The sequence below is a fragment of the Lagopus muta genome, chromosome 7, assembly GCF_023343835.1.
Source record: "Lagopus muta isolate bLagMut1 chromosome 7, bLagMut1 primary, whole genome shotgun sequence".
Taxonomy (NCBI): Eukaryota; Metazoa; Chordata; class Aves; order Galliformes; family Phasianidae; genus Lagopus; species Lagopus muta.
The window spans coordinates 33,499,645-33,511,391 of NC_064439.1; the positions used below are offsets into that span (position 1 = coordinate 33,499,645).

Here is an 11,747-nt window from a genome sequence, read left to right on the forward strand (position 1 = left end):
TGGAGCGAGTGAGAGAGTACTGTGGTTTGGTCACAAATGCATCACTCACCTGGGGGCCAGGAGGCCCTGCAGGGCAACGTGACTCAGGCAGAGAGAAGGCCTGTGTTGTCTGGAGCTCTTGACACAACTCCTTCATGTCCAGATCAAGCAGCTTCTACGTAAGATAAAATGTACGAGTGAGCACTTACAGAAAACATGGAAAAATACACAGCCACTACAGCCTGAAGAGCACTTATTCACTGCCTTAGGGAGAAGCCTGTGATTTGTCACGAGGTTATCTTCATGGATGCTTCAACATTATCACTTCAGCATGGTGTTCTGTCCCATGTTTCCTCCTCCTTTTCCAGGCGCGCTGCAGCTGGGCTATCGCATCCCCCCTGAGCCAGCGTGGGACCCAGGGCTATTCTTAGCCTTGACCCTGCTCCCTCCATCACGCTTCACAAGTGGCAACTCCTCTCCAAAAATAGCAGCTTTGCTCTAATAATACAGGCTGCACTCAGAAGGGATGTGGGCAGTGTGAACTTCGTTCCAGTAGATATCAACCAGGCACTCATTCACTGCCAACCAGAGGCAATTCCCTTGAAGACCAATAGATCTCTAATAATTTGACTTTAAAATTGGGCTTGCACGAGCAAACTGGTATGCTTATGTCCTATCAGAAAAGATACCTATCTCCCCTAGAAATAAAAGCAAGCACCGAGGCAGAAACACCGGGTTAATAAAGTTGCTGTACATCATCCAGGTGAAAAGCCATTTTCCAGAAAAATTCCAACCATAAACTTCAAAGTACAGAGTCCTCACTGAGAATTCACACAGCTCCCACTTTCCTAGTAACCACTTAATTTTTTATTTTTTTATTTTATTTATGGGGAGATGGTGCCAGGAGTAATTTTATATTCAGATTACTTTCTGGAATATTTGGTTGTGGTCCCAAACTCATTCTCACTGAGGGGCCTGAAGCAATACACCATGTTTCCTAAGGGGATCTTTTCTCTGAGTCTTCTTCCCAGGAAACCATGGCACAGGCAGGAGAGGGTTAGGCAAGGGATGAGAAAAGGTTTTGGGTTGGGGAAATAATACACTGAGCTCAATCCCATTATCTTTGAAGGCAACAGGGGATTTTATGCTGTATTTTTCCTTGGATTAGTTCTCATCAGAAATTTTTCTGATCACTATAAGTATATAGTGCTTGTGATAATTGCTATATTTGGATATGGTAAATGAAGAGTAGAATTAAGAAACAGGATTTACTAGTAGGTGGAAAAATTCATTATGTTGGGATGGAAAACATATTGGAGGTAACAGGCCCTGGTAATAAGTGCATGTGGTCAAACTGCTGTACCATATACTCCACTGTATACCATGTGCTGTTTATGTTAACGTGTATGGATAGATACATACCATATAAAGCAGGAATATCCATATGTGTGTGAGTGAAAAATCCATACCAGCTACTCAAACACACCCTTCATTTTTGCATAATGGTGGGAACAAATTCCACAGAAGGATTTCGGGACCTTTATGTAACAAAGGCAAAAATGATGCAAAATAGGACATCTGTAGCCAGATCTGTAGCTGTCACAGCCAGAGGTGTTTGCTGAGTGACACCATGAAGAAGTGTTCAGAAAGGACGTGTCAGTGTTTGTCAAACATCAAAACTCATGTAAGAAGAAGAGGAAGGCCCCTCGGCCACACTTACAGAGCTCCAGTCGTGCCTGAGGCGTGGTGGCGGGAACATGGGCGGCGGCGGCGGGATGAGGAAGCAGCACGCTCTGTGGGGAGGCTGCTGCTTCTGTTCCAAACAAGGGAGATCTGTTCAACACAAACACTCATCCGTTGTCTTGAACACCACAAATATTTCTCACAGAATAAGGTGAGCTTCCATTCCACACCACTTTTCTACATCCTTTGTCCACTGAAGCATCTAAGCAAAAATTTCAGATTCCATGCAGTCCCTCAAATATACAATGTCCCTCATATTCTGAAGGCTATGCTGAGTCTCAAACACTTAACATGGCAATGAAATAGGCCTATTTCTCTCTCTCACTCTCTCTCTTATTGTTCTAAAAGTCTATTAGAAACAGCATCTTCCTGTTCCCATCAAATGCAGTAAATATTTATTTGTGTCTGTTGGCTTTTACTCTGAACACTGGCAGCCAGAACGGGTGTCTGTGAAATGAGGGGTGGCAGGGAGCCAGATACTGTAGGAAGAAAAGCCTATGGTGAAGTATCTGGTATTAATTGAAAATCCCCAAATTAAGTTTATAGGAAGATAAACTTGGCAAAATTGCTACATTTGTGTGCAAATCGGTTGCAGGCCTGCTTTTGTCACATCTTAGGGTAAGACAGATTTCTCTAAGGGGCAGAAATAAATGCAGGTTTTCAAATGTCTCAGAAGATGTATTACATCATGTTTCACTACCCCACATTCATGGGGACAGCACTTCCCCAGTCCTGATGCACAGAAAGCAGCTGTCCAGATGAGTGTGGTTGTTAAGACCTCAGAGTGGCTGCCCAAGCAGCAGCTCAGGTGCTCTCTCAGCTCCTTGGGTGTCAGTGACAGACCCACTGGCAGGGGTCACCTCAGGCATGTAGCCACTTGTACACAGAGGCCAGTTGCAGCTGGTTCCACTGATGCCGGGTTAAATCAGACCTTGCCTGTAGAGACAATCTACGCACAGGGTTCAAGGGAACGCATTTCATAAACTTCATTTCAGTTACCTTTCTTAACAAGAATATTTATCACAAAGTTCTATTGCTTTCCTTTCTCAAAAAAAAAAAAAAAAAAAAATCATCACAGATTGCTACTGGCACCAGTCTTCAGAAGTGACTTACGCTATGCAGGCTTTTTTCTCTAATAAAACTATTTGAGATGATATCTTTGAGAGGTGAGACAAAGGGTCCACAATAAAGACTTCTCTCCTCAACTTTTCCTCCAAAGTTTGAACTCAACAAAAAGCTTCAGTTCATGCACACAATAAAATACAGAGATAAACAATACAGCCTGACCCTGACTTCAATTACTGTTAAACAGCTGTAACAAAGGTCTTGAATTTTAAGCCTACATACTTCTGGGGTTTTCTTAATTCCAGGACTGTATTTGAACATGTTGCATTGGGACTAAAATGCATATTGTTAAAAAAATGCATATTGTTACGTGCAGCTTGTAATCTAAAAAGACATACAGTTTGATTATGATTTATTATTATCTTAGGCTACATGACAATATGCTGTTTCTTAGTAATGCATTATTCTAGATCAATTTCAGTAAGTTTATTGTCATTCAACATGAATATCAGAGATGGTCTGACATGGCTTAATTGCTAAGAGATCGCTAACAGTCACTGTAGAAGAAGGTTTGCATTGCTGCAGTTGTAATACTACTTATAAAATAAAAACAATATTAAAAAAAGAAATTAGGAAATTAAATATTTTGTACCTTAAATATTTTGCAAGGATAAGATTAACTATAAGTGTACATCTACAGTTTTAACTGGATACTTATCATGTCCTTATGAGTAAAGTCAAGTTCTGGGTTATAAAATATTGGGATATTCCTTTTCTTGGAATCTAAGTTTGAAATTCTTTGAAATATTTTTATTATGAAAACCATTAGAGCTAACAAAGTTGGCAGCAAAATAGCCATTGATTTCCTTGTTAGGCTAGCTGGCTGTAAGCAAATGCAATTTATATTGTTAGGCTCCAGGTCAGCTTTGTTTGCTAAATACAGCTTCATAACACTCTAGTCCCCATCAGTGGAAAAAATCTCAGCCCAAGAATAGGGCTGTCAGTTTTCTGTGAAATGCAAAGGCCCTGCCTACACAGGGAGTTTGTTTACACATCTTGTATGGAAACTGCCCTTCCAACATCTTTGATACCAAAGAAAGTATTCAGTAAGAGAAGGAAGACAAAATGAAAAACTCCTTATTGAACTCATCTAAATGGCAGTTGGCTTCAGAGAGCATAACAATTAAAATAATCAGAAAGTGTTAAGTGTTTTCAAATTGAAATTATTTTTACTATTCAAAAAGTATTCAAGAAAGTGACTACCTCAATTTATAGGTATAGGAGTAGTGGTTGCTTCAAGAAATAAGGTATTTTAGATAGGCTGTTGCATTGTTTCACTGCATTGCTGCAGACTGCTTACTTCTGGTGCTGGCTGGAAGTCAAAAGCTGTGATGTGAGATAGTCCAAAGCAGAGCCGGAGAAGAGATGGGCACTGCCTGGGCCATCCAGAGCAGGGCCCATACAAGGGTCCCGAGCCCTCCTAGATCTGATCCTAGAGCTAACCTAACATTGCGAACCCCTGTGGCTACTACAGAGGTAACAGAAGTGCTGCACCAGGTACAGCATAGATTTACAGGATTCCATTGCAATAAATGGTATGTAAACTGGGAAAGTGACCTCCGCGCTGCAAACACGAAGGTGTAGGCTAGCTGGATCAAGGACAATGGCAGGACAAAAGGGCATGGCAGGAAAAAAATATTTAACATGTGTTTCCCTCCCTATTTGATGCCAGATTCATCTCACAAACCCTGACCAGAAGCCGAGCTGCTTTCCAAAGCCATGTCCCCAGTAGCTGCACAGTGGCCTGCCTGTTCACTGGCTGGCATGGCCAGCCCACCAGACACCTCTGGCCACTGACACCCAGCCCCAAGTGCTTCCCCACTTGGATGGTGGTCAGAATTAATAATAATCGAGCTGGGCAGATGAGTTAGTTAATGAATGTGGGCTTGCCGGCTGAGACTGAGAGCTTATCTGTTTTCCCTCTGTTCATTAGGCTCCTCTCAACTGCTTTGCAAGGATGGCAGCTCGCCACAGGCAGTGGCCATCAGGTGTTACCCTGTGTATATACTCAAGGTGACCATTTCTTCCCTTTGAAATCAGAAAACGTTAAGAGCTGCCAAAGTGATCGTTCCCGGGGCAGGGAGCCACATGAGGAGGCGCGGGTGAAGGTGGGCAGGTAGAGCTGGGGTGCTCCAGACATGAGCTCATGTCTGGAGCTGGGTCAGACAGCTGGGCTCAGGAACAGGGTACATCTCTCTGTCCTCATGAACACAAGCCTTATGGCCTAAATATACCCTTTTCTATGTATCAGGTGATGTAAATATAGCACTGAAATGCAGCAAATCTACAGCTTATGCACTGATATCTGCGCTGCAGGAGCTACAGGATGGAGCTATCTCCCCATCCCCTTTGATGAAACAATAAATACTCCAGCAATGGATAGAAATATGAAAATACTGTGTCAGAAATCCTAATCCCCAGGGTGGCTACCAGCTGTGGCAGAATTTACACGCATTTCACCATCTGCCATATAGACTGAAGCTGTCATAATAAATAAATACACAGAAATGTTTAAAATGAGCTGGCGCTCAAAAACTCTTGCAGATAGCATGGACCCTGGCATGCTGCCTAGTCAGTATTCACTCAGACAGTTTGGGTTTGCTTCTATTGGCTTCCACTTGCTGAGGTTCAGGACTCTAGACACAGCTCACAGATGCTGGCAGCTCTATATGCTTTTTCTCCATGCATGAGAAGTTGAGGCACAGAGAAGTCAAGCAACACCCCCACAGTCATGGATGACTTGATAACAGAATGGGAATGAGAGTTTCAGTCCTGTCAATTGCAATACTTCGTCCCAATAATGTTATGAATCAATTATAAAACTCAATTTCTTGCCATACTATAATGATGTTACAAATACATTGAGTATTAAAGAGCTTTGTACCACCCCTAGAAGAGCCTGAAGCCCTAAGTCTTCATGCAAGATGGCTGCTGTGTCAGACTTCTGCCTGCTATTCTCTGTCACACATTCCTCTCCCACTTTGTCTGTGAGATCAGTAGCACCAGAGCAGACACCAGTGCCATCCCTCTCCAACTGCAAGACTGCAGGGCTGGCATGGATCAGAAGTGTGCTTGACTTTGATGTTGGTCCATTGTGTGCTCAGACAGTCCCAGACAATCTGTCGGGGGACATGGATGCTGTACACTCTGAAAGGTACCAGAGAAATGCTTTCAAATTCCTGTTAGAAACTTTGATACCATGGACTACATTAATTCCTTGTGACTGCCTCACAGCAACAGAATCACAGCCCAGCTGACTTTATTCCCTGGCCTTTCACAAAGAAATAGCTCTGATTGACTTGGTGTTGTAAAAAATCATGGCTTTGTAGGTTGGAGAGACTAAAAGAGTCCACTGATACTTTTCCATAGGCACAAGAAAACTGAAATTGCAGCCCTAACTTCTTTAAGTGAAGCATCTCCATATATTTGCATGCAAGCCTGGATACATATATACTAGCAAAAAACGAGTAACAGCTGCTTTTCTCTTTCCACCCACTCTGACAGACCTCTTTTGCACTCTTCCTATACCCACCTTTCCCTACATCCATCTTCTATTCCAAATGCTCTATTCCCACTATAGTTGTCTGCAAACAGAGAGCATTCCCCTGATACCCTTTTCATTAAAGAGATGATTCCCTGGAGAAGAGAAGGGAAGAAGCACATTTAGGATAGTTTCTGTGAATTCCTATTGGCTTTTGCTCCCTCTCCTATTCTAGATCCTTCTCAAAGACTTCCCCTTGAGGGCTGAAAGGGCTTTTCCCATTTCCTTCTACCTACTATGTTACAGCATGAAATAGGTTAGCAAAGCCTCCATGCTAAAAATTGCCATGATCTATAAAACATTCAACACTTTCCATTTTAGCCAGTACACTGCAAATTTTCTTTCTTTGTGCACATCTCACCCCTATGGTTTCCATGCTGCCCTGTGTGCCCAGCACTGCCAGCTAAAACAGCACCATGCCAATTCCTGTGCTCACATCTGCCTCAGGTGGCAGAACTTGTTCACCCCAAACAAGTCTGAGGTGCCCTCTCCAGGGGAACTTCTGTAGCCTGAAGCCAGACACCTGCTTCGCTTGTAACACAAGGCATGTCCCACAGAAATAAAATGGAACTGGCCTCCAGCTTGTCCCATCTGCCAGTACTTTGGGAGTCCCGGTTTGGTATTTCAGGATGCTTATCAGCTTACCACTAGAAGCCAGCTGTGCTGACCTTTATATTAAACCAGGGTGAAATAGGAACGCCTGGTCCTTCAACCCGATCATCTGCATTTCCTGCAGTAAATGAAGGTTCATGATACTCATCCTAAGCAACAAATAGCTGAGCCCTTTCTATTTGCATTTTAGCCAATTTTGTGATTTTATTTTTTTACAATTTGTGTATTTTCAGTCAGCAATTCAGATTCAAATAGGTTGTGCCCTGTGGAGCCCACAGCTCCCTTCTTTTGGGAAAGCAGAGACAAAGGCAGAGAAGGTGTTAGGAACACTGCCAGTAACATTCAGTCCCGTTGCATTTGTTTAAATTAATCAACCATACTTTTTCCATAAGGCTTTGCGTTGAATATTGATCTCAGGAAAAAAATCAATCAATTGATACATTTGTATGATACATAAAAGGAAGTTTGGGTCAGAAAAAGCACAGATACTGCTCTTCTCCAGCTCCTGGAGGTATATCAAATACTTTCTGTATCCATGCAGAGCCCAAGAAACCTGCAGCATGGATGAGCAGAAAAGGGGAAGAGGAAGGAGAGGATAACAGAGAATCATAGAACTGTTTGAGTTGGAAGGAACTTCTAAAGGTCATCTAGTCCAACTCTGTATCTGCGCAGTGCCCCATCCAGCCTGACCTTGAACATCTCCAGCAATGGGGCTTCTACCAATTCTATGTGCAACCCATTCCAGTGCCTCACCATCCTCACGGTAAGAAACTTCTTCCTTCTATTCAATCTAAAGCTCCACTCCTTTAGTTTGAAGCCATATCCCCTTGTCTCGTCCTCTTCTTTCTTACAGACCCCCTTTAGATACTGAGGGGCTTCTCTCACATCTCTCTGGAGCCTTCTCTTCACCACAGCCATGTGCTTAAGTGTGTTATAATGTTGTACTATTAATCCCTATAGCACTTTCCTTGAGATGATGCTTCAGCACCAGGGGAATCCCTGTTTGGTGCTGACATTGCATTCAAAATACTTCTAGGAGCAACGATGCGCTATTGCTTGAGTCTGATGGGACTATAACATGGAGTTGGCAGCAAAACAAAATGATGCAGATTGTTATTCTTTGCCTAATTATTCTACATATGTGCTTCTCCCTACCAGTTGTTTATCTCGGCTTTACAGTTAGCAGCTTGTGACATGTGAACACTTATATTTGTGACCTAACGCTATAGAAAGATGTGTGAAACAGTAGTTTCAGCCCAGAAGTTTTCAGATACATTTGGAAAATACTTCTCTGTAATCTTCCAATTGTAGGAAAGACAAAACATTGCTGAAGAACATCTTTGCTATTGATTGCGGTTCGTTTTAGACTTTGCAAGTATAGTGCTGAAATCTATTCTTTAAATGCAAAATTACATCCTGGTGCCAGATTCAAATAATTCAATCAGCTGACAGTCACAGACTATTTGAAAAATCATTAAAATCACTGAGAATTTAAATGGAATTAATTCACCTTCTTACACACTGTGAGATTTCTACTAGAAAATAGAGAACCAGCTAGAGAATTTAGCAGGCTGTGAGGAGCAGAGCCCTGCAGCAGCTCATATCAAGGGTTGCCCATATCATAAACTACTGCTGCCTGAAAGATATTTGGCCAGAAAACAAGCCTGTCAGCCCCAAGCACACACTCTGACACTATGCCACCCTGAGAGTTACACCTTTACATGTGGCACTACTGCTCTAAAATACTCCTCCTTATCTGCAATTATTGTTATTCTGTCTTGACTGGTGCAGATTTAAGGACTCAAAGAGTTTTTGTATCTCCCTGCTACACAGCTGAGTTGCTGATGAACTATAAAGGTACACTTTTTTCCCCCAAAGAACTGGTGCTGACAACCCCAGGCTGTGCATTTCCCTTCTACTCCCTGTTTCCTCTTCCACTACATTGTCACAAGATATATGAACTTTCCCCCTCGGAAGGGCCTATCCCCTAGGCTGTTTTTTTTGTTTTGTTTTTTTAATGATAACAATTTATATGTCATCTCTGGGCACTGAAGTATATTCCACAGGAGAAAAATCACTGCATAGGCAACGCCAGGCCATGTGAGCATTAGAGAGATGAACCTTGTGTTTGTCTGGCTGGGATCTACTAGCTTCAAGGCAAGGTAAAGCCCATCAAAACAACTTTTGAGGTCTAACAACTTACATGTTATTGCAAGGCCATTTCTCATCAGAGAAAATAAGTCTTGATGGTTTCTGTACCTCAGCATTAATTAATATGAACTTTTTGGAGAAATCCTACCCAACATAATAGAGATGATAACAAATGAAAATGCTTTTTAGCGTTGCAGAGAACTCAGCAGAAAAACATACCAGTTTCTAGAGGTTTGACAGATGGATTTATTTGTTTTTTAAGGGATGCCTTTTTTCAAGCATTAGGCTTCCCTAAATGCTATCTTAAAAGCTATCTGAAATGACTGCGGAAATCTAATGGCCATGTTATTAAATGCTATGGGACTTTTCCCCAGATGATGACTGCACAACCCTTTGGCCCACAAAATCTTATTATTCAAATATTTCTAAATGAATGATCTGTTCAAACCACGGGGGGTTAAATACAGTGTGTTAGTTCCGTGTATTTCAAAAGCTTTGCTTAAACAAACAAGCAAACAAACAAAAAAACATAGGTGAAATCACTTGTCTCACTACTGCAGTTTAGTCCAGAAATCTGTTGTCCTGCACAGGCTGTCCTCCTGATCATTATTCTCTGTCAGAATCATAGAATAATCAAGGTTGGAACAGACCACTAAGATCACCCAGTCCACCCACCAACCCATCCTCACCATGCCCACTAACCATGTCCCTCAGTGCTACAAATGCCTTGAGCATAAACCATAAGCTTGGCTATGGTAACACAGAAACATGAGAGAGACGGAGAGAGAGAGATTGTGCACCTTCAACTCTATGTCTAAAGTTGATTTTATGTACAGTTTTGGAATGTGCACCCTTTTGGAGGCTGTCTTAATGTCAGAAACACTGGGAGGATCTGAAGGCAAAACTGATACCTCCCTACAAGTCTCACCTGAACTATCCCAAATTTGATGCAAAAGAAATCTAGGGTTCTAGCTAGAGGCGTCTTTCAGCTATAAATACTCTACCACAACATGATGAGAGTTCCTCCAAGCAGAGATGGGGTTGGAGTTCTCATTCCCCTTCTCCTTCCTTTGCACAGAACGTGGGTAGAGGGGAGTCTTGCTGACCACACTGTAAAACCTGCTAAGTGGGATTTGCAGTGCTCTGGCTCAGCTGACAAGTAATTTGCTTTGCCTTTGCCTAGCAGGGATTTTCCATGCAGTGGACTCTTGTTTGCTATGTGAGCCATCCGAATATTTGTTAGTGTCATAGCCAGAGCCAGATGATGTTTATTCTGCTAACATCCAGTCGAGCTCCAGCAGCACTCATTGAGGTCAGGGCTTTATTTATAGAAGCAGATATACATTGAGATTCATTTTTTTTCCCTTGCTGTAATCCACCTAGGATCATCCAAAATAGAAAGAAACAGGCAGACGTGCAAGTAATACATTAATTGGGCCAGGTCCTCTGGCAGCACGCATTAGTGCAGCACCAAACCAGTCAGAGAAAAAGCATTTTAATGTGGCTGTGGCTCCTCTCTGTTATTTCTCACTGGGAAGGGCATAAAACCAGAAGTAATAAAGCAAAAGCCACCAAGCAAGAAATACATCCCAGATCTGCAAGGGAATTTGTCACTCCTATGCTCTCACTTGCTGGGAAGTGCAAGAAGCAGCGTGCAGGTCCGAGGGAGGCAAAGCAAAGAGACTAAAAGCGATTTACCTGCTGAGAGTGAGAAGGCATTGTCAGCGTAGGGGCTGTGAGAGAAAGCCCAGCAGGAGAGAAGCTGCAGGTACAGTCCCCAGGTGGCCATGCTGAGGGTGGGCATGCTGCTGCCAGCCGCGGGCACGGCGAGCTGCGGGCTCCGCTCTGCCTCCTGCTCGCTTCCTCTTCCTCGCCGGCCGCGCGTCTGTGCGGCTGTGTGGCTGCGTGTGTGCACGGCTCTCGCCCGCTCCCTCTCTCGCCGTGCCTTCAGGAAGAAGGAATGCCAACCATTTCCCATTCACTCTTCTCCTTACACTAGGCACGGTTATATTTAACTCCCGCGCTGGATCAGTTGCCCCCATTGTGGATGTTAGCTGCTAAAACGGTGGCGGGGGGGATTCTGTTTGGGTCACAGAAGCAAAAAGATTATCATTTGGATGATAATAATAACGAGCTGGAAAGAGAGAGATTATCAACTCGACTATAAACAGCATCCGTTGGTGCTGTCAACCAGACACCGACGTCAGGAGGGCTAAAATCCCTGAATGATCATCTTCTACAGGTCGTTAATTGCTTAATGAGCGAGACTAGCAGTGATCTGATGTGTTTATGGATGACAGTGCTTTGCAGTCGCGCACAGAGCTGAGTGATACCACTGAGGGTCTGCAGACACAGACCAGATCAGTATTTGGTGCTGTAAGTGAAGATGCCAGCATCCCTACTAGTGATGCATTGTGTGGCTGCAAGGAGTGCACTGACAGCATGCAACAGGTGAGAGAAACTATACAAGAATCACTACTTGTGATTGGCTGAAATGCAGTCAGCTCTGTAGCAATGGCAGCACTGCTGAAGGAAAACAAAACTCACATTTTTGGAAAAGCAACCCATGCCTTTGTCACCTGCACAGCAGTCTGAG

At 43.2% G+C, this 11,747-nt stretch overlaps 1 protein-coding gene across 3 annotated transcripts in view; it reads right to left on the reverse strand.

The window, feature by feature from the left end:
- Positions 1 to 11,171, reverse strand: part of COLQ (collagen like tail subunit of asymmetric acetylcholinesterase) — a 36,025-nt gene extending 24,854 nt beyond the window's left edge. For all 3 annotated transcript variants that reach the window (XR_007378064.1, XM_048950715.1, XM_048950714.1), the window contains exons 1-3: positions 10,850 to 11,171; positions 1,700 to 1,812; positions 50 to 154 (exon numbers count right to left, since the gene is read on the reverse strand). Coding sequence is in view for 2 of the 3 variants with exons in the window: in XM_048950715.1 (XP_048806672.1) it covers positions 50 to 154; positions 1,700 to 1,812; positions 10,850 to 11,129 (498 nt within the window). In the remaining variant the exon portion in view is untranslated. The remainder of the gene's footprint in view (positions 1 to 49; positions 155 to 1,699; positions 1,813 to 10,849) is intronic.
- Positions 11,172 to 11,747: the final 576 nt, after the last annotated feature.